This window comes from Cebus imitator, unplaced genomic scaffold (assembly GCF_001604975.1).
Source record: "Cebus imitator isolate Cc_AM_T3 unplaced genomic scaffold, Cebus_imitator-1.0 Scaffold862, whole genome shotgun sequence".
Classification (NCBI taxonomy): Eukaryota; Metazoa; Chordata; class Mammalia; order Primates; family Cebidae; genus Cebus; species Cebus imitator.
In genome coordinates this window covers 74,449-101,903 of record NW_016108177.1, presented here as the reverse complement: position 1 = coordinate 101,903, position 27,455 = coordinate 74,449, and the positions used below count along the sequence as shown (strand labels likewise).

General features: G+C 50.4%; 1 protein-coding gene across 4 annotated transcripts; it reads right to left on the bottom strand.

The window, feature by feature from the left end:
* Positions 1-10,901: 10,901 nt before the first annotated feature.
* On the bottom strand, positions 10,902-23,461 carry NFATC4 (nuclear factor of activated T cells 4). 4 transcript variants are annotated; one of them, XM_017520607.2, is made up of 11 exons: positions 23,287-23,461; positions 22,063-22,191; positions 19,909-21,004; positions 17,920-18,082; positions 17,156-17,355; positions 16,657-16,829; positions 16,068-16,208; positions 14,732-14,787; positions 14,358-14,484; positions 13,583-14,164; positions 10,902-12,821 (listed from the first exon to the last, which is right to left on the bottom strand). In XM_017520607.2, the coding sequence occupies exons 1-11, from the start codon at positions 23,444-23,446 to the stop codon at positions 12,754-12,756; spliced, it is 2,895 nt and encodes a 964-aa protein (XP_017376096.2). In that variant the 5' UTR covers positions 23,447-23,461; the 3' UTR covers positions 10,902-12,753. The 4 variants fall into 4 exon arrangements, with proteins under 4 accessions (XP_017376096.2, XP_037591537.1, XP_017376095.1 ...); XM_037735609.1 differs by lacking the exon at positions 23,287-23,461 and adding an exon at positions 22,334-22,425; XM_017520606.2 differs by lacking the exon at positions 23,287-23,461 and having other exon boundaries at positions 12,403-12,821; positions 16,774-16,829; positions 22,063-22,475.
* Positions 23,462-27,455: the final 3,994 nt, after the last annotated feature.

Genomic DNA, 27,455 nt, shown 5'->3' with positions numbered 1-27,455 from the left:
AAAAGAAGGTACACCTGTTGTTACACAACTGTATCAATACTTACAGGGGAAATTGTTCTTCTGTTAGCAGGAATGTTCTAACTTTACATGAAAAGGCTGTTCCCACCTCGCTCTGGGACTTGTTTCTGAAACAAACATTATCCCCGGGACTTTAGAATTATTGTTTATCTTGGCTTGAGCTGGCAAAGAGAGTCTGCCCCCGACATCACACCAGATACGGTGATTTCTGCCTTGCCTCACTGCTGGAGTATTTCCAGCCCTTCTTAAAACAAGCCTGGGGGCAGGTTCAGGGGGATCTACTCCTTGGCTGCCCAAGGACACCAGAGGACCCTGGGGGTTCCCACACTTACCCATATTTACTACCATGAGACACTGCTGCACTTTGGGTGATTCATGAAAAAAAAAAAAAAAAAAACAGGAGCAACAGTGTTTCAGAACTCAAAGTGTGTTGGGCTGGGCTTCCAAGCGGTGTGAAAGGGACTTTTTGGGGGAGTAGCTGCAGGAGGCTGGAGGTCTGAAGGCCAGTGAGTGAGCACAGTGGATGAAGGTCACATGCCTAGAAGCCACTGATGGCAGGGTGAGGGCAAAAGCTGGTCCCATGGAGGCTGAGGGGTCTCAGGCTATTAGTAGTCAAGCAGAGAATGACAGGGAATGGGAGTTTTGTGGGGGGGGGTCTCCAGGAAGGGTATGACTAACCAAAGCCACTCTGAAGCTAACTGCCCCACATCTCTCTCAGCCAGTCAATCATCAAGTCCTGCGAATTGATTGTTTGACCCTTCGTCCTTGTATTGAGAAGTGTCCACCATGTGCCAAGCCATTCTGGGTGCTGGCGATACATCAATGAGCACATGCCCTGCTGTCACAGAGCTTATGCCTTAAGTGGAAAAAACAATTGCATAATTGTGTTTTGTGACTGTATTCAGCGTTATGAAGGAAAAGTAATGCTGTAAGTCCTGCAGTTTTTTAAAAAATCAACTTTATTTACCTGAGTTTCCAAAACTCATCTCAGAAACCATCCTCCTCCTCCACTTTTGGTGTATATAGAATTTATTTCTAAAGTGGTTTTAAGTTGATGGCAAAGCTGAGTGGAAAGGAGACTTCCCATCGGCACCCACATGTGCACAGCCTCCCCTACTATCAACATCCTGCACCAATGTGATACTTTTGTTAGAATAGATGAACCAACATTGACACAACATTAACAACCAAAGTCCATAGTTTACATTACAGCCTTTTTTTTTTTTAATGGAACCGTGTGTTACCACTGGGACTTGCAGGTATAGGCAGGAGGGAACCAACAAAGTTTCTCAGAGGAAAGTAGCACACTTAGACTAGTGTTTTCTACACAACCAGTTCACTCATTTCTCCTTGGCTGACACAAGAATGTGTCCGTATCTTCTGAGTTTTATATGGTTTAGATGCTGCAGACACCTCCCTGGCCCAGGCTACTGAAATAACTGATCTAGCAGACACCAGATCCCCTATTCAGCCCTGAATCCAGACCCCTAGTTAATTGAAGAGCATCACTTTCTCCGTGGAATGAGCTTACTCAGGCTTTTTCAGTAACTCCCCAGCAGTGGTTTCCCAGGTAATCATCCATAGAACCCATTTGGTGATAGCCGTTGAATATAGTGGTTAAAAACATAGACTCTGATATCAGTAGCCCAGAAACTACTACATCCTAGCCCTGGGAATCCCAATTTCCTCACCTTTAAAAAGTGGTAGCATGGAGGCCGAGGCAGGAGGATCACTTGAGGCCAGGAATTCAAGACCAGCCTGGGCAACAAAGTAAAATCCCATGTCTACCAAAAAAAAAAAAAAAAAAATTAGCTGGGGTGTTGGTGTGTGCCTATAATCCCAGCTACTCTGAAGGCAGAGGTGGGAGGATTGTTTGAGTCCAGGAGGATGAGATTTCATTGAGCCAGGATCATGCCAGTGCACTCCAGCCTGGACAACAGAGCAAGACCCCAACTCTTTAAAGAAGAAGTGGTAGAGACTACGATGGACTAGAGACAGAACATCCAGTCTAAATGGCACAGCAGTTACTCAGCTCCAGTGGCTGTTGCCAGGTCTCCCCATTGTTAAGGAAAAAACATGATAAACTTGATGTTTATGATAAATATAATTTTGTTTTGCTGTAGCAGCTGTAGTAGACTACAACATATGGCCACAAATTCCTCCCATCTCTATCTGCCCACCCTGTACAATATGACCTTGTTGTTCCCCCATCAGAGATGAATTCTATTCCTCCTCCTCCCAATTCTAGCCTGGCCTTGTGACTTGCATTGGCCTATAAGATGCAGTGGGAGTAGCATCTGCAACACTGGGTCGAGACCTCAAAAAGTTTTGCAACTTTGGCTTTGACCCTCTTGGAATGCTCTGCCCTTGTGTAAAGAGGCCCAGGATAGCCAGAAGGAAGAAAGTTGAGATACCAGCAGAAAGATGTCACATGGGCAGAGAGAAACAAAGTCATCTCAGCTGTTCCAGTCACCCCAGCTGAGGCTTCACACATGGGATTGAGGCTGTCTAGGACCAACTAGCTAAACTGCCAACTGAATGCAACCACATGAGTGTGCCCAGGTGAGACCAGCTGGAGAATCCCAGGCTAAGCCACAGAACTGTGAGGAAAAGTCAATCATTGTGGTTTTAAGCCACTAAGCTTGGTTTGTTACAAGCCATAGATAACAGACAGAAATTATTAAGGCACCTTGCCAATCAAACCAACGCCTCAAGTCACCAGTTAGTGATCTCTCAGGTGTGAACTCCTAGAGGACAGGAGTCATATCTTGTTTATCTTGGTATCCTGAGTGCCTACCATGCCTGATAATTAACACATAGTAAATCCTTTGTGAACAAATAAATGGAGCTATATGACAAGCTCCTATCACAGCTGCAGCAGCCCTGAGGATAGGGCTTTATTGTATGTGCCTTTCTAATCCCAACAGGCATTAACATTTTCTCCTGCAGTTTCTATCATCCTATGTTAGTCAGGGTTCTCCAAAGAAACAGAACCAATAGGAGAAACAGAAGAGAGAGGAGAGAGTGAGAGAGATTATGGGAATCGGCTCATGTGATTATGGAGGCCAAGAAGCCCCACAATCTGCTGACTGCAAGCTGGAGAACAAGGAAAGCCAGTAGTGCAATTCAGTCCAAATTTGAAAGTCATTTCAGTACCTGGGGAAGGGTGGTGTCTGTACCATCTGAACCAAATGAACCTCAGAAGATACAGACACATTCATGGGTCAGACAAGGAGAAGTGAGTGAACTGGTTGTCCAGAAACACTAATCTATGTGTGCCCTTCCCTCAAGAACCTGGAGCTCTGATGTCCGAGGGTAGGAGGAGATGGACAACCTGCCTCAAAGAGAGAGAATTTGCCCTTCCTCCAATGTATTGGATGATGTGGACCCACATTGGTGAAGAAAGATCTTCATTTAGTCTACCAATTCAAATGCTAATCTCTTCCAGAAACACTCTTACAGACATACCCAGAAATAATATTTTACCAGCTATCTGGGCATCACTTAGCCCAGCCAAATTGACACATAAAATTAACCATCACAAATCTTTATAAAAAGAAAGTTTGTTCAATGATGAAATAGTGCAAATAGAACAACAAAATGGAGTAGCTAACAAACAACAGAGCCAAAAAGAATTATTACATTTTGCTACATCTTGGGAGAACAAAAGAAGCTCACCTTGACCTTACACAACCTCAAAGAAACAATAGGGAGCCTTGACGGAGACAGAAAATGAAGTCTAGCCAGATCCACCCCAAATTGGGAAACCCCAAAAACAGGCAGGACTATGAGCAGTAGCCAATGAGTAATGAGTTAGGAAGTGTCCAAATTTTGAGGATGGAGAAAATAATACAAAAATAACACAAGATAAAATTGAGGCCAGGTACAGTGGCTCACACCTGTAAGTCCAGCACTTTGGGAAGCTAAGGTGGGCAGATCACCTGAGATCAGCCTGGCCAACATGGTGAAACCCCACCTCTGCTGAAAATACCAAATAAATTAGCTAGGCATGGTGGCGTGCTCCTGTAATCCCAGCTACTAGGGAGGAGGCTGAGGCAGGAGAATCGCTTGAACCCAGGAGGCAGAGGTGGCAGTGAGCTGAGATTGTGCCATTGCACTCCAGCTTGGATGATAGAGCAAGATTCTGTTTCAAAAAAAAAAATTGGAATTTACCTACTCTGTCTTGGAAAAACCTTTCATGTTAGGGACTAGGGATTGGCAAGGTACCAAGACAGACGCCCTTTGCCATCAGGATGAAGAAGCATCTTTAAAGAACCTAAAGAATGCAGTAGGGAAAGGAAGTCCGTTGGGGCTAAAAAATAAACTCATTCTACAAACAGCCGATATTCCCTACCCCAACTCTACCTTTTGCAGAGGGGGATGGGGGTTGGACCTGCATGTCCTGTATTCTATCAGGCCACCCTGAGTGGGAGCGTTCCCTTCTGCAGGCTTCTCTGCAGGTTGTTCTTTTGAAACATCAACTACTGGAGCGTTAGAATTGGAAGGGATCTTAGGCACTGTTTGGACCAATCCAACCCCATTCATTTCACTACTTAAGAAGTAAACAGTGTCCAACTGGGAGCATGAATCCCAGAACGTTTGGTTAAAAGTCTGAAGTTCAATCTCTGGCCTGTCTGGCTGCCTCATTTGAAGACTGCCCTGGATGTTTACTTTTCATCTGATTTCACCCATGTGATAAGGTGTTAGCTGCAGTGCTGTGGAAAAGATCGCCAGACCTGGAGTTAGGAAAGAACTTCAAATTCCAGCTCTGTCTCTAGCAAGCTGTGGAACTCTAGACATTACTTAAACCCTCTGTACCTCAGTTTCCTGATCTGTGAGATGGGGATAATAATGGGACCGACTTTTCAGGACTGTTGGGAGGTGATTAAATGAGATGAGCTATATATGTAAAGTGCTTGTCAAGCCTCCATGATCAGATAATACTCCTTAATGTGTTTCCTTTTTTTGTTGTTTTGTTTTTTCTTGTTTTGGTTTTTTTGAGGCAGAGTCTCTCTCTGTCACCCAGGCTGGAGTGCAGTGGCACGATCTGGGCTCACTGCAACCTCCGCCTCCCGGATTCAAGCAATTCTCCTGCCTCAGCCCCCTGAGTAGCTTACAGGCACCCACCACCATGCCCAGTTAATTTTTGTATTTTTAGTAGAAACGGAGTTTCACTGTGTTGGCCAGGCTGGTGTCAAACTCCTGACCTCAGATGATCCACTGGCCTCAGCCTCCCGAAGTGCTGGGATTACAGGCAGGAGCCATCATGCCCAGCCTCCTTTACGTGATTTCTTCTGCGGCTGCTGCTGCTATTCTTAATCAATTGCTCCGAGCTTTGGTTTAGGACTGCAGCAAATTTAGAATTAAAACATGTAAAGTGGGTGGGCTGCAATGGCTCACACCTGTAATTCCAGTACTTTGAAGCTGAGGTGGGTGAATCACTTGAGCTTAGGGGTTTGAGACCAGCCTGGGCAACACTGCAAAACCATGTCTCTACAAAATATACAAAAATTATCAGCATGGTGGCGCACATCTGTAGTCTCAGCTACTTGGAGGCTGAGATGGGGGGATTGCTAGAGCCCAGAAGCTAAGGCTGCAGTGAGCTATGATCATGCCACTGCACTCCAGCCTGGGCAACAGAGTGAGACCCTGTTTAAGAAAAAAAAAATTTTTTTTAATTTAAATTTCGAGTTTTTAAGATTTATGATTAGGTATTTTGTAGAATGTCCCCAGTCTGGGATTGTCTGGTGTTTTCTCATGAATAGACTAAGGTTGTCGATTTTGGCCCAAGTAGCACAGAGGCGATGTGCCCTTATTGCAGCATGTGGGGGCACATGATGTCAACATGATTTATTGCTGGTGATCTTCATCTTGACCATTCGGTTTAGGTGGTGTTTGTGAGGTTTCTCTACTATAAAGTTACTGTTTTTCTCTTTCCGTAGTCTGTAAGAAGCAGGTCCCCAAGCTCAGAGCACACTCAAGGCAAGAGGAATTAAGCTGCATCTGCTGGAGAAAGGGACAACAAAGAACTTGTGGTAGTGTGTGAAAACCACTCAGGTATTCATATATTAAGGGCAGATACTTGAAAGTTTTGCAAATGTCCTGTTTTTTCCCTAAAGTTTTATCTACTGATTTTAGCATTCTTCAATGGATCTTGTCTGTAGCAATTATTATTGTGATGATCTAAGAGTGATTTTCTATTTTCCTTTTCCTTATAGATTTGTAATTAGAATTCTTCTGCAAGTAAGATTTGTCCCTTCTCTGTCATTTAGTTATTTATTCAATACTTTTACATCAATATGGACTCACAAAGGTTTATTTTACTCTTGGAGTTATAATCCAATATCATTATCTATTATGCTGCTCAAACTGTTCCAGATTTGGCCATTGGGAGCTCTTTCAAGTTGGCTCCTATGTCCCTTTGATATCCCCCTTCCCTCCCCCCACTTTTTTTTTTTAGCACTTCTTTATTTTCTGGCACTACAAGTTGTTCCAGGATCATCTTATGTGTTCCCTGTCCAAGCTCAAGAATTAACCATTTTTCGAAGGAACCCTAGTTCCTTTATTGGAAAATGTTATTTAGAAACCAAGATCTGGATGCTAAGTACACTTGTTGCTAATGGGGTTACACTTTTTTTAGGCTTTCTTTGCAGACAAAGCTAGCAAATATAGGTATATATACCAACATATGTGTGTGTACGTGTATACATATATATATGTATCATATCTATATGTACCATATCTATATGTACCATACCTATATTTATTTATGTATCTATCTGTGTATACATACATATACATCATTTAGACATCTATGAATTATAAATCTATATAGAGATAAATGTGGCACCTGGCCACATTTATCATTCTGTATTCATAATTCTCACTTACTCTTCTAAATATCTGTGATGCAGCATTTCCCAAATTGTCTTAAGCATTGAATGACGTATCACTAGAATGTGAGCTCCACGGAGACAAGGGTGTGTCTGTTGTCTTCATTGTTGTATCCTCAGTGTCTAGAACAGTGCCCGGAACTCGTAGATACTAGTTAATATTTGTTGAATGAATGAATGTAGCACTCAGCCTCTAAGATAGCCCCATATAACCCTCACCTTCTGGTGTCCCCACACTAAATTAGGGCTGGTCTGTGTAATTAATAGGGTATGGTGGAAGTGACAGTTCCTTCCAAAGGAAGGTTATAAAGTTTCCGCTGTGGCTTCTTGGATAGCTCACGATGGGGTAAGCCCCAACTGCCATGTCATGAGGATGGACAAGCAGCCCTGTGGAGAGCCCAGAGGGTGAAGAACTGAGGCCTCCCACCAACAGCCAGCATCCACTTGCCAGCCCTGTGACTGAGCCATCTAGAATATGGATCCTCCAGTTCCAGTAATGCTTCCAATGCCTGTAGCCTCATGAAAGACATCAAGCCAAAACTGCTCAGCCAAGCTATTTGCAAGTTTCTGACCCCCAGAAACCTTGAGAAATAACTTTTCATTGTTGTTTTAAGCCACCACATTTTGGAGTAATGTGTTACATGCAAGTAATTAATGAATACAGTACTGTCCAATAGAAAAGAGCGTCATGATTAAGTTTGGGAAACACTGGATTAAACAGCTAAAGGGATTTCTCAGAGGACTCCTCAGAGCTTTTAATATATAACACTCATGGAGAATGCCATCCTCATGTAATGACTTAAACCTTTTTCATCTTATTAACTCTTTCCAGCTTGGAAATGTAAGTAAACCTACAATCGGCCAGAATCCAAAATAAAATAATAGCAGATTATCTAAGGGCAGCAGGACAGGAAGAATCGCTTGAGGATTTGGGCCTGAAATTCCCACTCTTCCCTCTTTCAAAAGTCACCCTTCTCCTGGGAATCCCATGAATTATGGCTGCATCCACCAAGCCGTCTTCAGAAGACAATGCTCTCCTCTTCACCACTTAGATCCAAACACAGGCACTTTTACTTAACCTTCCATAGCAAAACTGAGATCATAGTGACTGACAAAACTTTGTAGGAAACCCAGTGTATGGGATTGAATTGGGTCCCCAAAAGAGATATGTTCAAGTCCTAAACTCCAGTACCTGTAAATGTGACACTATTTAAAAGCAGGGTCTTTCTAGATGTATTCAAGTTAAGATGAGGTCATAGTGGATCAGAGCAGGCCCTAAATCCAATGATCAGTGTCTTTTATAAGAGAAAGGTGGTGGATTTAGACACAGAATCACAGAGGAGCCACAGGGAGCAGCCACTGTGACAACAGAGGCCAAGATTAGAGTGATGCTTCGACAAGCCAAGGAGCATCAAAGCCTGCCAACAACTATCAGAAGCTAATAGACAGGCACGGAACAGATTCTCCCGCAGGGCCTGCAGAAGATACCAACCCTGCCAACAACTCGATTGCAGTCAGCTGGCCTCCTGAACTGTGAGACAATACATTTCTGTTGTTTTAAGCCACCCAGTTTGTGGTGCTTTGGTTCAGCAGCCCTAGGAAAGTAAGACATCCAGGAAGAACTGAAAGGAATTGCTCAGGGAAGCATAGAAGTGGAGCACCATGTGACAATGGAGCTGCCTCCTTGCCCCTTGGCCCTTGGCTCCCAGCCCTGCCAGGATTCTGCCTCACCGTGGTAGGAGCTGCTTGGGCACAGCCTGGCCTAACTAGTGCCCTCAGGGTTCAGGTCCAAGAGAGAGAAGTACAGAGAGATGTTTCCTGTAACTCTACACAAGTCCTCAGTAACAAATCCATATTTCCTGACCCCAGACACTCTTTATTCCAGCAGAACAGACATTGGGAACATCTGTTCCTTTCAGAGAACGTCATGTTCCCACCATAAGGAATGGACTCACGGGTTATATCAAAACGTAATTGTCTACTCTTACTACAAGAGATACAAAAGCAGCGAGAGAGGACAGATTCGGTGCCCTTTCTCTGACATCCCAAAGCCCCTGGGACTTCCCCACCATTACTCATTGCTCTATTCACCTAAATCTCTAGGCAGGAAGGTCTCTCTCATTAGTGATGGGATTGTCAGCTCCTCCAGGTCAAAGCCACAGTGAAATGCACGTCCCCGGAGCCTAGCAAAGGGCTTGGCACAGAGCAGGGGCCCTGCAGCATTTTGTGGGGGAATTGGCTATGTGAACCATCAAGATACTGAGGCCATTAAAACAGGCTCCCAAAAAAGCAGCCAACCTCCTGTGCACTCTCTGTATATTTCCAGGAATTCCTCTCCATGACAATTTAGAAAGTCCAGCAGTGGGTTCCAAGGCATCACAGAATTCAATCCAAGCAGAGCCCAAACCCCAATGGAAAGCTGCAAAACATGCCACTCCCCAAGCATCGTGGAGGTCCAGAGTTCCAGCCAAAGAAGGAGACTCAGTAAGTTCAAAGGGCAGCTGCTCCTGTACCAGGGCTCCAGGCTGTACCTGAGACCATCCTCAGATTCTCTAGCTAGCAGGTCGGAGCCAGGTGAGGGGAAGGATGAACTGCAATGTGAGGAGTGTGTGTCCCATCTCCTCCTCTTCACCAGATGACTCTCTACCCAGGGCAGCCTTGACAAGATTTAGAGGGCGGGCAGTGGGCTATTTTGGAGTCTGGAATAGAAAGGAATGACAATTGGCAGTAACTCTCGTACTTGAATTTTCCTGTGCTGAAGAATCACCCAAGGCACTCTAATACGCACATACCTGGTCCAGCCCTTGCTCCCTAGTAGGTTAAATGTTGCCTAGGAATCCATATTGAAAACAAAACAAAACCTCATAGTGATTCAAACACAAGTAATCCTCAGACCTGGGCCAAGAAGGTCTTTTCTAACACTACCTGGGGACCCAGCCTCTTCTCTTTCCTAACTGCAGCCTCAGGAAGCTAGATGTCTGTAGGGAGCCTGGGAGGAGACAGTGGCCCCAGAGTCTCAGAATGACTACACTAAAAGGTGCCAGGAGGCTGGCCCTCATCAGGATTCCAATGAGAAAAGGGGGTAAGCCTGAACAGTGTGGGCCCAGAGGGCATAACCAGCCCCTTGCAGAGCAGGCACAAGGAAGCTGATGTGAGCTCAATGTGAGGAAGAACTTTATGGTCTATAGATGAAGGCCTACAGTCTAATGGGAGAGTGCCCATCATACCTGGAAAACTCTAAATGCCTGGAAGGCCATAAGGCATTCTGAATTCCTTCAGAATTCAGCCTCTGTTTCCCTCTGCAGTCCCTTCTTACAGCCCTCCCCACTTCCAGAACTTCACCTGCCTTCCCACCCTCGAAGTTGAACCTTTCTGCATTCTCCAGGCATACCAGGCCCAAGATCTGTCAGCCTTCCTTACTTGCTGCTCCCCTCCAGGACTTTGCCTCTCCTGGTCATTCTGCCTGGCCTGCTCTTCCTCTACTCTTAACTTGGTTAATTCCTAGTCATTCTTCAGGTCTCAGTTTAGAAGTCACCCGCTGAAGTTCCCTCTAACCCCCACAGCTGGACAGAATGCCTCTCTTCTGCTACCTCTGCATATCATATTTAAATTGTTCACTGTGGAGAGGAGTGGCATGGGGTGGTGTGGCTTGGTGAGGAATCCACTACCTGGGAGGAGGGTGGTGGGTGAAGGAGCACACAGGGGAAGAAAAAAGTTGTTCACTGAAGGCAGGCACAGTGGTTCATGCCTATATTCCCAGCACTTTGGGAGGCCGATACAGGATAGTTTGAGCCCAGCAATTTGAGGCTGCAGTGAGCTATGATCCTGCCACTACACTCCAGCCTGGACACTAGAGCAAGACTCCATCTCCCTCTGTTTCTCTCTCTCTCTCTGTCTTTCACACACACACACACACACACACACATTGTTCGCTGACTCCTCAAGGTCTAACATACTCCCTGTACAAAAAATACTGAGTTTGCATTGTTGAATTGTAATGAGCTGTTTCTTTACTTTTGCCCCATAAGGCTATGAATTCTTCCAGAATCCATTGGCTGGCACTTTGTAGCTGCTCAATAAATGTCTGACAATGCATGAATGGCGGTGTCCTGGCAGAAAACAGAACAGTCCACCTTGAGAGGCAACAAGTCCTAACAGCTTTTTGTTTACACAGAGGCTGACCCACCCTGTCAGAGATCTTAGAGGTGGTGCTGAATAGGACACAGGTGCCTAGGGTCTCTTCTGACATGGTGATTACGGGCCAATGACTCTGGCATGAGGGCTGAAGGGGATCTTTGAAAAGCAGCCAAGGCCCAGTGAGTTGATCACTTGATGACTGGTTCACAGCAGTTTGTGTTCCAGGAAGGTAAAGGAAATTCACTGCAAAGCAGCAACAGGAGAGGAGTCACTCTGGTTCTGTTGTCCTCCAATCTAGAACCAGCCTCTGTCACACCCACCCCTGCTCTCCTGAGTACTTGCCAGGACTGTCTGGACTCACCGGGCATAGAGAGGCCCCACCAGCCTCAAGGTGAGGCAAGTTTCCCAAGTGCAAATTCCCTGAGTGTCTTTTAGGCATGTCCCCCTGAAGCCAAGCCTAGCAAATTCAAGCTATTTGTACTCAGTACCTACTGTGTGCCAGGCTCCAGGTGAACAAGACAAAGTCTGACTTTCCCCAGCCCAGTGGGGACTTGGCCTCTCATCAGTCATCAAGACAGAGGACAAACCAGCCTTCCAGCCCAGGCCCGTCAGTGGTGATGGATGTACCAGCTATTTAGAAGGCCAGCATGGGTGTATTTGCAGGATAGGCCAGGAACTCATGCAGTGCCCTGAGCCCCAGGGCAGGTGGCATTCAGAGCTGCTGGGTACACTGTTTTCTGCAGTCTGCCTCTGAAGCACAAATCTTTCCAGAATGTCTTCATAATCCCCAGGAGTGGAGGATCCAGAGTGTGAACAGGCTGTGCCAGCTCTCCCTCGCCTCAACCCTCACTCCAGGGAGAGAAGCCTCAGAGGCCTGGGCCTCCTGAGTCAGGGTGTCTGAATTGGGGTTGGGGAACAGGATCCCAGGAGCACAGTGTTCAACATGCTGCTGATTATCTATGTGACAAGATAGGCAAGTCCTGCTCCCTCTCTGAACCTTAGAATCCTCCTTTGTAAATAAGAGAGATCAACTACATCAGTGTGTCCTCATCTTGCTATGAATCAGAATCATCTGTGTGGTGGCAAGACTAAGCAGCTTGAAAAAATGCAGCCTTCTGGCCCCCATTCCAAAGCTCCTAAGGAATCTGGACCCCTAGAGAGGCGAGTGGAGAGGCCTACTCAAGCCCTAGCCCCCAACCCTGGCCCCAGCCAAGGAGCTTCTGAGCCCCCTCATGCCTTCCCCACTCCACTGAGAAACTCTTTGGGATGCAATGTTCCCAGCCACACTGGTCTTTGGGCCAGGGCTGGAGTAAGCTGCCTCTACCCCTCTCTCCAAAGAGCTCTGGAGCCTGAAGCACTTATCAGTGAGCAGTTTATTACCATCAAGCTGTCCCCAGCTTCCCAGCACCAGTTTGCCCACACTCTAGACACACCTTCGCTCCAGCCCATTCTGGCACCTAGCCTCAGTCTCCAGCCTCCTCCCCTCCTCCACAGGCTCCTTCCCCCAGCCCTCCAAGGCAGCACCAGGTCTGGGGGCCACACCACAGCTGGGGGAGGGGAAGGAAGACAGCAAAACAGGCAGAAGCTGGGGAAAGAGGAGCCAGTGTTGGCCACAAGCTTCTGTAGCCACCACTCCAGGAAGGAGGGAAAGGGGGCAGGGCTGAGGCCGGGGCTGGGGTTGCCAGGTGATGACAGTTCAGGTGGTTCAGGCGGGAGGCTCTTCTCCAGGAGGTGCAGGGAAGCCACTCAGGTCTCGGCCAATGATCTCACTCACTGTAAAGGAGGGGCACTTGAGAGACTGGGCTAGAGGTTGGTTCCCTCCTTTTTCAAAGACCCCCAATCCATTCCAGGCAGGCCTTAATCTAGGAGGCCTCTAGGTTCCTCCTTTACTGGTTTCTCTTCTACTGGGCCTCAGTTTCCCCAATGTGTCTTGACACCTGCTCCGAATCAAATCTTCCCCAGCTCCCTCCATGTGGGCTCCCAGGTGCCCGTGCTATCCCTTTCCTGCTGGCTTAGTCCAAAATGTCAGGGGAATTGGTATCAGCTGGGCCAGAGATGGGTGTAGCCAATGGGAGGAAGGAGAGGCAAAACAGGAAAGCTCCTCCTCACCAACCCCGACCAAAGGCACCATGTTTAGGGGAACGCTGAGGCAGTGGCAAGTGTGCTTGACTGGGACCTCAGCAAGCTACCATCCCTCTCTGGAACTCAGTGCCTGAACTTGCAAATTGAGCGAGCTGGATGGAATGATCTTTAAAGTGCTTCTAGCTGTGAGATTTTCTGATTTGGAGCAGAGGGCAGAGGCAGAGGCAGAGGCAGGAGAAAGACTGAGACAGTTACCCCATGCACCCTTCAGAATTCAGTTAACTGGATTCAGGCAGCCACAGGCATCAAGAACATGCCTCCTGGGACACTCCAGCTGGCCCTGAGAGACCAGGGATGCCTGATCTCTGAAAAGCCCAGCTCCAGCCCTCAGCAAACATGCAGAGCAATCTCTTGCACACACTCACACTCACAGCCCCCAGTCCCACACCCACCTTCCTCCAGCGTGATACCCTGGATAGGGACACTGTCTCGGAAGCCGCTGCTGTAGCCACCCCTGGATTTCTCCTGCTCCGGAGCCCCCTCCCCAGGGCCATAGCCTGGCCCTACCTTATTGTATCCCTCAGCAGGTAGGGGATGCACATCACCCTGGGAAGGGAAGGGGCCTTCAAGCGGTGGGGATGCAGGGAGAGGAGGTCGAAAGGGGGCTGGAGGAGAGAATGGCAGCCCCAGGGGAAAAGAGGAGCCCCGCCCTCCATATGGGTCACTAAGGAAGGGGCGGGGAAGGAAGGAGACTGGTGGTGGGTGGGCACAACCTGTGGTACCCCTAGTCTCAGGGAACATCCGCAGGCCCGGTCTGTAGGATGGTGGGGGCCCCGTCTGGGGGTACAGAGGGGGCGTGCCATAGCTGAAGCCTTCTGATAGGTAAGGAGTTTCATAAGCAGGGTCTTCATGGGGATAGGAGGGGTAGGGGGGCCTGGGTGGTGAGAAGTCCATGTCAGTGCCAAAGAGGGGTGCCGATGCTGGAGGGAAGCCCCGCAGAGATGAGTCCGGTAGGGGCTCCTCCTTGCAGATCACTGGGAAGACAGGAAGTGGGAGGACACGCTGGTGAGAGGTCTGGCAGTCTTCTCCTTGCACACCTTCCAGCCATCTGCTCCTCCCAGGTTCCATTCACCCCTTGGCTCCTCACAATGGGCACTGCTTGCCTCTGCCCCTGCTCCAGCTCCCCATATCCCTATACCTCCCACCATGGGCTGTCCCAGAGCTCACCAGGCAGAAACTTGAAACTCTGGGTAGGACTGCGTTTCCTCCGCCCATTGGAGACATAAAAGTAGACCTGGACTGGCCGGGACACCCTTTTGTTGCTGTACTCGGGGACATTCAGGGTCAGCGTCACCTAAGGAAGAGTACAAATGAGACAGGGAGCCCTCGGGGACCTAGGCTTAGCCCAGCCTTTCCAGGGGCCCAGACTCCAGCTCTTAGCTTTCTCCATTTGCTAAGATGCAAAGTTCATTCCTTAGAGATGCACCTGCTTACAGAATGGCCAGTCTACCTCCTCCAGAAAAGCCCACTCCCATGAGCAAGAGGACCCAGCTGAGAATCCCCTGTGCCTCTCCCACCCCCGCCCCCAGAAGGTATCCTACCTCATTGCTCTGCAGTCGGTTCACCGTGGCTTCCTCCTCCCATTGTAGCTTCCCATCTGTGCAGAGAGAACGGAGAGCTGCAGCCCTGCTCCAGTGCCCTTGCCCCTGCCCTAGTTCTCTGCCATTTCCCCTCCTACTAGAGCCAAGGCCAAATCCAGAAGCGCTAGATCGTCTGATACACAGGAGCCCACTGCATGTTAACTTAATGTGAGTGGAAGAAGTAGGGTTTAAAACTGTCCTCAGGTACAGGGAAGCAAACTGAGACCAAGGGAAATGGCAGGGCCAGCCCAGGAATAAGAATGAGTTGGTAACGGAAGCAAATATTACTATTGAATATTTCCACCCAAACCCAAACATTGTCTCCCATGATAATGCTGAGAAGGAAGACCAAAGGTAGGAAAGGGTCCTAGCTCAACAGAAGGCAATGAGACCCCCAACTCTGATAACCCAGAACCTCTGGAGAAGCTGTGACACGGTCCTAGGATGCTGCATTTGGATATAGGGGCCGGATGCAGCGGCTCATGCCTGTAATCCCAGCACCCACCACTCCCACCTTGGGAGGCCAAGGTAGAAGGATCATTTGAGCCCAGGAGTTTGAGACCAGCCTGGGCAACATGAGGAGACCCTAACTCTACAAAAAATAATTTTAAAAATAAGCCAAGTGTGGTTGCCTGTGCCTGTGGTCCCAGCTACTCAGGAGGCTGAGGTGGGAGGTTTGCTTGATCCCAGGAGCTTGAGGCTGCAGTGAGCTGTGATTGCATCACTGCACTCCACTGGGTCACAAAGCGAGACCCTGCTACAAATAATAATAATAATAATAACAACAACAATAATAATAAAAGATATAGGGACTGAGGCTATTGGTGAACAGAGTTTGGGGAGGGCAAAGGCCTAAGGTTAGTGCACGCAGCTGGAACCCTCAGTCTTCCCTTCCTCCACGCCTGCAGCTCCATCTCGGGGCACCTAACAGGCTCTGTTAATCACCGCCCATAACTCAACGAGCTACCCAGTGAGGAGCTGTGAGGGTGTAAATCACCTCTTGCCTTCTCCTCATATGCCCTAGCTACATGGGGGTAAATTATCTCAAAGCAGACTTCTCTTTAATAAACAGAATGTGCATCGCTTACATTTGTTCAGCATCTTCAACATTTTAGATTGCTGTCACACTCATCCCACATGGAAAGCAGACAGTATAATAGGAAGGGTAGCCTGTGTCCCATTTTACAAATAAAAAATCCGAGGTTCCACTGGCTAGTTTAGTGACAGTGCCAGAGATATTTCACCTGCTGGTCTCAGGCTTTCCCTGCCTGCCCTCTCCCCGCCAGTGGGTACTTACCAGGACCCCTCTCAATGAACACCACCTTGGAGTCTGGCAGGAAGTTGGAGCCAGTCAGTACTAGTTCCTCGCCTCCTCTCACAGAGCAGGCACTGGGGCTGTAGGCCTCCACCTGGGGCAGCTCCTGGGCTGAGCGCTGGGCTGCAGAGCAGTGCAAGGAAGAGGACTGGCTGGGCTGGGCATAGAGGGGCAGCCTCCTCTGTCCCCACCCTCTTTGGAAAAACTGCCACAAGGTTCTGAGGAAGCCCTCCTCAGCAGTAGACACACAAATAAACCAGTAGTATCCATGGGGTCACACAGACCATGTAAGGGGCCACTCCCAGATTAGAGAGAGGATTAAACAGGGTAGACAAGGGAGTTTCCCAAACAAGGGCACCGGGCACCCCAGGAACAGATAGGGTCCAGGGTCACTCTGGGCCACCCCAGAGACAGTCTGTGGCAGGGGCAAACTAGAATAGAAAAAAAGACTGAGTCCTCTATAGAGCTACCCAGGGCAGACAGGGCACAGGATGCTGCAAGGGGAATGGGCAGAGACACACAGACAAGAGTTGCAAGAGACAGAGAGATGGCCCAGGGCCTCTTTGCTCACAGCACTCGATGGGCACCGATGCTGCCTGTACTGAGATGACCTTCCCGCCGCCCTGGGGCACATGTACCCGGAACACCAGCCGCACACGTGTATTTTTGCGCCCGATGTCCGTCTCACCCTTCCGAAGCTCAATGTCTGAATTCCGAAGCTTCAGGATTCCCGCACAGTCAATGCTGAAGGCAAAGGATGGATGGCAAGCCCTCCTAGCTGAAGCCAGAATGGTGATACATCCCTAAAGAGGGAAGCTGCCCCCCTCCATCCAAAGCCCTGAATGACTTTCGATGTATGCCTAGGAGGCTATTTTCTAATCCAGAGATGGTCTCTCCAGGGTACCCCCCATCCCCAAAAGTCCTCTTCCAGATGGTGGGTAGGCCTGAAGCCGGCTCCTAGAAATGATGTCTAGCTCTTCTGGGAAAAGGAAGAAATGGGCTAGCATAGGCCCAATGGAGAGAGCTAGTCTAAAGCCTGCAGACTGAGGGGAAGTTGCATGGGGACTTACTTGGCCGCCATGTTGTTCTCAGGCAGCAAAGTCATCTCCAGCACCTTGGTGCCACTGACTACGGCTTCATAGCTGGCTGTGGCCACCATCTTGCCCGTGATACGGTGCACCTGATAGAAGGCATGAGGCCTCAGGTTCCTTTCATCTGCAGTGCCGATGAACATCTGTAGAGTCAGTGGCTTCTCACTGTAGCCTAGGAGCTGGCAGAGGGAGAGAGGGGCCACCTCATTGAAATCCCCACCATCTCATCCTTTATTCATCCCTGGATTTTCAGTCCACCATGGGATAGGAATGGTGAAAGATAAAGGATATCCTGCAGGGGAATCCCTGGGGGAACTGGGCACCCGTTGTGGAGAAAACATGGCCTGGAGTTCACAGTGTTTTTCTTGGAAGAAAGCCCAAAGTGGGCTGGGTAAAGGCAGAAGAGCCTCCAAAGAGACTGGCCCAACTCAATATAGAGAAAACTTAACTCCCAGTGACTTTTGGCCTCAGCCTAAACCCTCCCCCATATGTGGCAGGCCACCATTTTCCAGAGTAGACATGAGGCTGGTGTCCCATGGGATGAGCTGAGTGGGGAAGGACAGAGGAGTAGAAAGCATATCCGGGTCCTTGCACCCCTCCTCCCCTAACTCCAGCCCCTCCCCCAGGCTGCCTGCGGGGTCAGAGCTGAGAGGGAGTGTGGGAAAGGGCAGTGCCATGGGTCTGCATAGCTGGAACCCATCTGGGAGAGGAGAAAGGATAGCAGGCCTGCCCTCTGTCCTCACCTTGACTACAGGGTGACCGCCAGGGGCAGCTTTGACAGCTCCACGGCTGCCTTCTGTCTCATAGTGGGCCCGGTGGTGGGCTCTAGGCTGCACCTCGATCCTCAGCTCCAGCTGCTCATATTGGCTGGGCAGAGGCCAGTCCAGAGGGGGTAGGGCAGAGGTCCTGGGAGAGAAAGAAGAGTATTGATCAGGTGCAGCCTCTGCCCCAGTCAGGACCGCACTGAATCTGGGAGGGAGAAGGGGATATGGGTTTGAGAGAAAGGAAAGCACAGAGGAAATAAAGAAGTACATCAACATGTGTGAAAATAAGGGAAATTTTTTTTTTAACTAACAAAAAGATAAAGAACTGAAGAAATCCAAAAGTCCAGAAGCAAAGGGGACAGAGCCCCTTGAGGTGTGGAAGATGACAACAGGCCTAAAACTCTCTTCTTCCCAGCTCTGAGTACAGGGGTTGGGGTGAGAAGGCTTCATGTGGATACAGAGGATTCTCAAGCCCTAATCCCTAGACCTGGATGGAAAGAATAAAGAAGTGCCACTTCAGACCACAAAAGACCTCAGAAATGAACTCTTTGTTTAACAAATAAAAAAATTGAGGCATTGTGGCTCACACCTGTAATCCCAGCACTTTGGGAGGCTAAGGCGGGTGTGGGGGGAGGCGTGAGGATCGCTTGAGCCCAGGAGTTTGAGACCAGCCTGGGCAACATGGTGAAACCACATCTCTACAAAAAATACAAAAATTAGCCGGGCGTGTTGATGCTCCTGTAGCTCCAGCTACTCAGGGGGCTGAGGCAGGAGGATAGCTTGAGCCCAGGAGCTTGAGGCTAAGTGAGATCACACCACTGCACTCCAGTCTGGGTGACAGCGCAAGATGCTGTCTCATAAACAAACAAACAAATAAACAAAGAAACTGAAGCCAGCAGCCACTGACAGACCTATGACTGAGCACATTCTGCTCCCAAGCCAGCTCCCTTTCCAGTAGTTGGGGCTTGATAGATGGAGTTCCAGGGAGCTAAGGGTTTCAGATGGGACAACTTATCCTGTAGTGTGCTCCCTGATACCCTAGGACAGTGGATCTCAGGATCTCAACTAGTAGTTGTCCCCCAGGTAATTGCCCAGATATTTGGCAATGTCTGGAGACATTTTTGGTTATTGCAACTAGGGGAGTGGGTACGACTAGCATCTAACAGATAGAGGCCAGGGATGCTGCTAAACCATCCTGCAGTGCCCACTGCAGGCCCACACAACAAAGAATTATCCTGCTCAAAATATCAGTAGTGCTGAATTAGTAGTGCTGAGGTTGAGAAACTTTGCCCTGTGGGAAACCCAGGGGTACCAGTGTTAAAGGGTCTTTCCCCTAGAAACAGTTCTGGACCGAGCCAGCTCAGGCTAACATTTCAAGATTTAGGATTACTAAAATGGGCAGGATTCTCTGAGGATGGAAGGGATAGAAGAACTGCAAGTTTTAATATGAATTATTTGACTTGCAAAAATACACGATTTTATTCAAGTTAGCAACTATACTCTAAGCCACTAGGTCAGGCTCTAGAAATTAAGGATTGGAGAAGGGAAATTTCCTGCAACAGAGTGGAAATCTGTTTAGGGCTGGCACCTATTGAAAGGACCAGAGTGGAAGGCTGAAATCCAGCCCAAGTTCCACACTCAGCCATATGCCACGCAGAGCCTGGGCTTGGGAGCACTTTATAGGCTACAGGAACTCCTTAATCTAGTTGATCCTCCAAAATATCTGGGGTTCAGTGGCTTTTTCTAATTTGCCCACAGGGAACTGTTGCCCTTTTGTAAATCATCCAAAGGGTGTGCTTTTTTCCTAATTCTCTTTAAAAGCAGGTAGTTGGCAGTTGCTGAGCTGGTGGCAGATTCTCTTTTGAAATTCAGAGGGCACGAAACTAGTATGTCTAAATCCATCCTTTGACCCTCCTGCTCCCCTAGTGGAATGCTGGAGAGAGGGGTGGTGCCAGGCGCAACCCTCACCTGAAGATAGGGCTGTGTCCCCCAATCCGGGCCTTGGACCACGCGAGTGGGGAGGGCACTGCCAGGTAGTCCATGCCAGCCACTTCCTTCCGGGGACCTCCTGGAAGAGCCACAGACTCCTCTGCTCCCAAGGGCAGCTTCCCATTGCATGGGGCAGGCTCCTCAGACCGAGGCAGAGCCACTGCCTGTTCGCTGGAAGTTCGCCGTGTCTTCTGAGGGATGCTCTCAGCTGGTGGGGCCCCCACATAGTCAAAGGGACCAGGGGAGCCAGGATCCCGGGCCAGAGGCAATGGGGGTGGTGGAGGTGGCTCAGATCCCTCTTCCCCCAGGCTGCCACGGCGGGATAGAGCTGGGGAGGCCGAAGATGGGGTTCCCGAGCTGGAATAGCGCCGCTTGCCACATGGAGAGGCAGGCCGGGGAGAGGCTGGGGTGGGCCCAGGAGCACTGAGGAGTAGCCAGCTATCCTCTGGCCCTCGGCCTCCGGGGCTTGGACCATACAGACTCCAGGGATCTTCAGGGGTCCATGGCCGAGGGGAGGCCCGGGGCGAGGGCAGCGGGGAGCCCAAGCCAAAGCGGGAGGCCGCCTCATTTAGCTCAGACTCCACTTCGTCACAGGCTGCGTACAGGGCTGCCTCATCAGAGGCATCGGAGAAGAAGCTCCACGAGGACAAGCTGCTGCTGCCAGGGCTCGGGCTGAAGAAGGCCCCCCCACCCTGGCCCCCTGCCTCTCGGTAGCCCCCAAAGCCTTCTGGTGGGGGGTAATCTCTAGGAGAGCCGTCCCCCCAGGCATCAGGGTTGTCCTCCAGCGCTGCCGGCGGCTCGGGCGTAGGAGAGATGGAGGTGATGCGGATGCTGGGACACTCGAGAACACGGCCACCCCCAGGACCCCCAGCACCCCCTCCTGGTCCTCCCAGCCTCACCGACCGGGCGGGCTGGCTCTCCCAGGTGCCAGGTGAGGGGGCTGGGCGCGGCGGTGGCGAATGCATGCCAGGCCGAGGGGGTGGAGGACGAGGAATACCGATAGGTGCAGCGCCATAGGGAGGGGGCTCTCCCAAGGCCAGACGGCAGCATGGCGGGGCATCCTCTGAGTCCAGTTCTGTCAAAATGGGAAGGGGAGCAGAGGGAGAGGGGGAGAGAGAGAAACAGGTGAGATGGCTAGTCTCCTTGAGTGGCCAGGCTGCAAGTCCTGCTATGTCCCTGCCCCTCAGCAAGGAGACCTTCTGAGCCACAAAGGCAAAAGCAGAGTTGGACCTGGGAAGATGGAAGAGATTGAGACAGGCATGCCAGGCCTTTGCCCACTGGCCCTTGGATCCTGGGACCGAGGGTACCCGATCCAGCGGGTCTTAAGGTGAGGGAGGTGGGTCCAGAGGAGCTGAAGCTGAGCCTGGGCCTGGAGGCGTGTTTCTTGAGGCACTGTGCTGGACTGGGGGCGACTCACACATGAACCCAATTAGCAGCGGTTCCCAAACCCCCAAACGGCGCTGGCAGGAGCCCCAGTTGCCATCGCAACCGTGGCCAGAGGGGACGGGGGCGTCAGGGCTGTGGTGACTAGGGGAAGCGGCTCCTCCCTCGCTCCCCGCCATCTGGGGGCGGAGGTACAGCCGAGGGGGTGATGCGTGCCCGGCCCAGCCGAGGGAAGGGGGACGGCGGGCAGCGCGCGGATTCGTGCTAGCTGCAGCCGCCGCCCCCGACTCAGTCCCCGCCATCTGCCTCTCATTGCGGCCAGACGAGGGAGGGGGAGGGGCGCCCCGGCGAGGCCTGACAGCGCCCCCAGCCCCTGGTGTCCAGTTGGCCTCGCCAGTGCTTGGTCCGAGAGGAGCTAGCTCCAGCGCCGAACCTCCCCTTCCCCTGGCGGCGCCCTGTGCTCTTGGGGCCGCAGTTCCCGCTTGCCCCCCAGTTCAGTGACAAGCGGCCCAGCCGGGAGGCGGCGCACAGCCAAAGGCACCCCCACCCCCATCCCAGCCACGACCTAAAAAGGAGAAAGTGGTGCCCCGGCCCCCAGCCTCACTTCCGCAGGCCGGCGAGCCCCCGCGACTCCCTTCGACCTCTGACTCCCTCACCCCCACCCTAGGCTCGCTGCCTTAAATTCCCCAGACCAGGATCCCCGGCCCTTCTCTCACTGACCCCAAGACCCCTTCCCAGCCCCGCACTAACCTTCCCCCAACCCCCCCGCGCCCAGCGGGGGGGCCTCCTTTTCCTCCCCGAACACCAGCTTAAACTCCAGCTCCTCATCCTCGCAGCTGGCCGCCCCCATGGATCCGGCAGGAGCCCCCAGGTCCCGGCCTGGGTGGGAGGGGGGAGCTCAGGAGGCTGCTGTATCTTCACCAGGGTGGCTCCCTCCCTCCCTTTCTGTGAGAAGCCCCCTCCTCCGTCGCTGCCGCCTCCCTCCAGACGCCCCCTCGTTATTATAGAAAGTATTCCAAACTTTTTTCCCCCAAACTTCTTCAAAGCGGGGCCTCTAGCCTGTCCCTGATTGGCTGCCGGGGATGCTCCAGCCCCTCCTCCAGGGATGAGATGGGAAAACCACGCGCCCCTCGTCCTCCCCCACCCTCCCTCCCTCTGTCCTCTCTTCAGTCCCCCCCCCTAAAAAAAAAAAAAAAAAAAACTGAATTGGAAAACGGTTCTTCAAGAGTGATACTAATGTTGCCTATTGGTCCGCCTTTGTGACAATCATTTTCCGCAGGGAGCCCAGCCGCCACCTCCCTTAGTCTCAGTTATCGATTCTGGGTCCGAGAACCTTAAAGGGGCCACATTCTGGGCCCTCAGGGTATAAAGCCCACGGAATACGCTTTTTTAAGTTCTGAAGACTGTGTAGACAGCACCCAGCAAGACGGAGCCACTTCTCCTCCCCTTTCCCTCCAAGCCTGAGGCCAGGACCGTCCTTGGGTGCAGAGTGGCACCGGGCTGCTCGTAAGAGGAAGAGGCTATTCTTCCAGGTCCCCTGCCTGGCACTGCTCTTCCTGGGCCTTCTGAAAGTGTTTGCCCTGCCGAATCAGCGCCTCCATCAGCCATTTCTCCCGGACCCGTAAAGTGAAGAACGCTTAGCCAGCCTGGATGCCCTCTGGGAGCAGTCCGAGCCAAAGAGGCTTTGAGAACTGTCCCTAGGCCCACAGCCCTTGATGGGCGTAGATCCAGGCCAGGCTTTGCCGCTGCCCTTGTCCCAGCCACCCAGAGGGGCCATTAATTAGCCTCCACGGGAAGCTGGCTCCCTCCTCCCTAGAACTGTAGTCTGGAAGGAATCTCTGACCCGTTAGCATCCCATTCCGGCTCTTCTAAAACTCCTGGCCAGGTTTATTAGGGGCCTGGAACCTCGAGACCCTGTGCCCCCCCCCACTCCCCCCGCCTTTCCCCACCTCCCCCAGGCTGGACACCTGTCACCTGGGTTGCAGGAGGAAGAAAGACCCGGACGGGAGTTTTCGGGAAAGTCAGGCTTGGAGAGGCCTGGGTTGTGTGATACGGAATTAGAGGGGAGATTCGCGACTCGGTGGGAGATACTGGCAAGGCTGGAGGGTGGGAGGGATTGAGGTGTGGTTATCATTTCCTCCCACACAGCTTCAAAGCTCTCTAAGAGGCCGAAGCGTCTCCAATCTCTAAATCCCTCGGGTTCAGGGCTGCACCCCCAACGCCGCCCCATCCCAGCACCTGAAGGGTTAAGCGACGGCCCAGGGTCAGACGTTTACAAACACTCAGAAGCCGGGCGAGACCGCGCCCGTTACTCTAATGAGAAACAGGCTCCGCCGGACTGGGGAAAGAAGGGAGGGCTGGCCCGACGGGCCAGAGCTCCGCAGCAGCCCTCCCTTCGGTCCTCCCTCGGGCCCGCCCAGAGAACCCCCCCCAGCCTCGGGGGACCCCAGTGACGTGCGGAGCTGCCCCGGCTCCAAGCCCAGGGCCGCAACACAGGAGGGGCGGGGAGAAGAGGCCAGGCCGGCGGGGAGAGAAGAATGTTCCGAGGCCAAGCGGGGAGGCGGCCTAGTTTGATTTTTTCTTTCTTCTTTCCCTCCCCCACTTTGGTTGGTCTCCTCAGGTTACATTTCCCTTCCAGCTTCATCTCGGAAATAAAGGAAGGAGAAACACACGGGAAGAAAGGACGAGGAACATCTCAACCCATCAACCTGACTGCAAAGAACAGGGCAGGGGAGGTGGAAAGCAGAGGCGAGAAAGGCAAGGGTAGAGACCCCGAGGCCCAGACCCTGTTCCCCAGACTCTGCCCCTCCCCGGCCCCCCTCCCCGCCGGCACAGCACATGCAGACGCGCACATTCTTTTCAAATGTCATATTTCCTTTGATCCTGGGCAGCGTTTCTCCATGTGTCTGGCTCAGCTCCTGCCCAGCCAACCGCCTCCCCCCTCATCCCCCTTTGTTTTCCTGGAGAACCCTCCTTCTCCTAGCATCTGGAAGGCCCTGAGGGCTGGCGTCGGCCCTCATTCCCCTGATGACTCTGGCCTCTCCTCCCAGTGACTCAATTTCCCCTCCATGGGCGTTGGGGGTAGGGAAGAGAAGAGCAGAGGGGAGAGTGGTTGAGACTGCTCGGAGTGCCAAGCTTCTCTCGGGCGGGGGTCGGGGGGGCATCCTCTTGACTCTGAAAATCCTCCAATCTGTCTTGGCTGCGGCAGAGGGATGGAACTTATGACTTTTGAAATGTTCGGCCTGGCGTTGGAGCCTGGGCAACCGCGGGTTAGTTGCAGATTTAGATTGCCCTATACTTCTGCCCCCTGGCGACCAAAAAGACCCAGCCGCCCTTCCTCGGTTCGCGGTTTCTTGCGCCGCCTGGCCTTGGTCTCAGCTCCGCTGCCTCCTAGCGCGCTAAGGAGAGCACAGCTCGGCTTTCATACCTTGATTGGGTGGCCCGCTATGCCTTCTGCTCTGCACTTTAACAGGCATTTAACTTCCTTGGAGGTGGACGTTCTTTCTTTTTTTAATTACACAAGATGCCGTCTTCTTTTTTTCCCAGAGGCCTAAACAAAGCTAATTAATATACATTCTTATTGTAAACAATTCAAGCTATACAAAAATATGTAGTAAACCGTGATTGTCCACCATTTTGTAGGCATATATTAACATGTGTGCACACACATGCTCTTTTTATGCGTATGACAAGCATTTTCTTGCTTTTTTTCCCTCAGTTAGCAAATGATTGAAGATCTTTTCCCGTAGTGCCATCTGAAAATGATAATGAAAATGCCCACCTTTTCAGTAGATAAAGTGACTTTTACAAATCAGGTTAGTAACAGAGTTGATCTGGAACCCAGGCCTCCTGGGTCCTTGTCAAGTGCTAATTCATTACATCACATTTTACACAGGAATCTGTCTTAGGCTTGGTTCCTCCAATAAGTAGAGCCAGAGACAAGAACAGGATGCAGGTAGTTTATAGTGGAAAGCAATCACAAGGAACAGAAGGGGAACAATGGAAAAAGTGAAATTGGGAAGCAGAAAAGCCAATCCAAGGGTGTGATCCAGAACAGGTCACTACTCTGAGCATCTGGAATATTGTCCTACTGAGACTGTCTATGGCACCATAGAGAATGTGATTGAAGAGAAGAGGCCAGCCTGGGCAACACAGAGACACAGCCTTGTCTCTACTGAAAATAATTTTTTAAAAAGGCAGGCACAGTGGCTCACCCCTTTAATCCCAGCACTTTGGGAAGCCAAGGCAGGTGGATCTTTTGAGGTCATATACAGATATACCATATACTATACTATATAGTATATACACAGATATACCATATATACTATATACACAGATATACCATATATACTATATATGGTATATATGTATATACATATATGTATATCTATATGTATACATATATGTATATCTATATATGTATACATATATGTATATACATATGTATATATCTGTATATCTGTATATGTATACACAGATATACATGTATATAAAGTATACATACAGTGTGTATATATACAGTCATACAGTATATGTATACATAGTATATACACAGTTTGTATATATGTACACACAGTATATGTATACACACAAAGTTTCTTTACTCTGTGTGTGTGTATATGTGTACATATACACACACACAGTAAAGAAAGGGAAAAGTAGGAGAGAGATCCAAGATGGCTAAATAGGAACAGCTCTGGAGTGCAATTCCCAGCGAGAACAACACAGAGGGTGAGTGATCCTGCATTTCCAAATGAGTTTTCCTGCCCACAGACCAGGATATTCCCGGGCCAAAAAGCGCCACAAGTTTCCAACATAGCTGTTTCAGCTGGCCTCACAGGTTACCACACAAAAACTCACACAAATCTGGGTGGCCATTTCAAGTGGCACCTGGAATGCCTGGGACACAGAGCCACTCATTCAACTAAAAGAGAGGGGGCTGAAACAGGGAGCCAGGTGATCTGGCGTGGCGGGTCCCACCCCCACAAAGACCAGCAATCTGAAACATTCTGGATTGAGAGTTTCGTAGCAAGTTCAGCTGAACCTGGATGGTCCAGCTTGGTGAGGGGAAGGGCGCCCACCATTACCAAGGCAGTCGACCACTGCTGAGGCAGTCCACCATTACCAAGGCAGTCCGCCATTACCGAGGCAGTCCACCATTACTGAGGCAGTTCTAACTACACCTCTGTAAACAAAACCACAAGGAAGTTCACACAACAGCTGGGCACAGCCCACGGCAGCTCAGCAACCCCTCTGCTGGCAGACTATGACTAGACTACCTCCTTCCTGGGCAGAATATCTCTGAAAAAAGGCAGCAGCAAGTCAGGAACTTATAAATAAAGCCCCACTTTTCCAGGACAGAGCACTTGGGAAAAGAGGTGGTTATGAGTTCTGCTGCAACAGACTTAAACATACCTGCCCCAGCAGCTCTGAATGGAACAACGGACCTCCTAGCACAGCACTTGAGCTCCTATAAGAGACAGGCTGTCTCCTCAAGCAGCTCCCCGACCCCTGTATATCCAAAGAGACACCTCATAAAGGAGAGCTCAGGCTGATATCTGGCAGGTACCCTTCTGGGACAAAGATAACAGAAGAAACCGGGAGCAACTCTTACTGTTCTGCAGCCCCCTTGGGTGATCCCTGGGCAAGCAGGGTCTGGAGTGGACCTCCAGCAGTCCTGCAGCAGACAGGCCTGACTGTTAGAAGGAAAATTAAAAAACAGAAAGAAATAGCTTCAACATCAGCAAAAAGGATGCCCACTCACAGACCCCAGCTGAAAGTCACCAAGTACAAAAACCACAGGTAGATAAATCCACAAAGATGGGAAGAAACCAGCACAAAAAGAATGAAAATACCAAAAACCAATTCTCCTCCAAGGGATCACAACTCCTCACCAGCAAGGGAACAAAGTTGGATGGAGAATGAGTCTGATGAATTGACAGAAACAGGCTTCAGAAGGTGGGTAATAACAAACTTCTCTGAGCTAAAAGAACATGTGCTAACCCAATGTAAAGAAACTAAAAACCTTGAAAGAAGGTTAGACAAAATGCTAACTAGAATAAACAGCTTAGAGAAGAATATAAATGACTTGATGAAGCTGAAAAACACAGCATGAGAACTTTGCGAAGCATACACAAATTTCA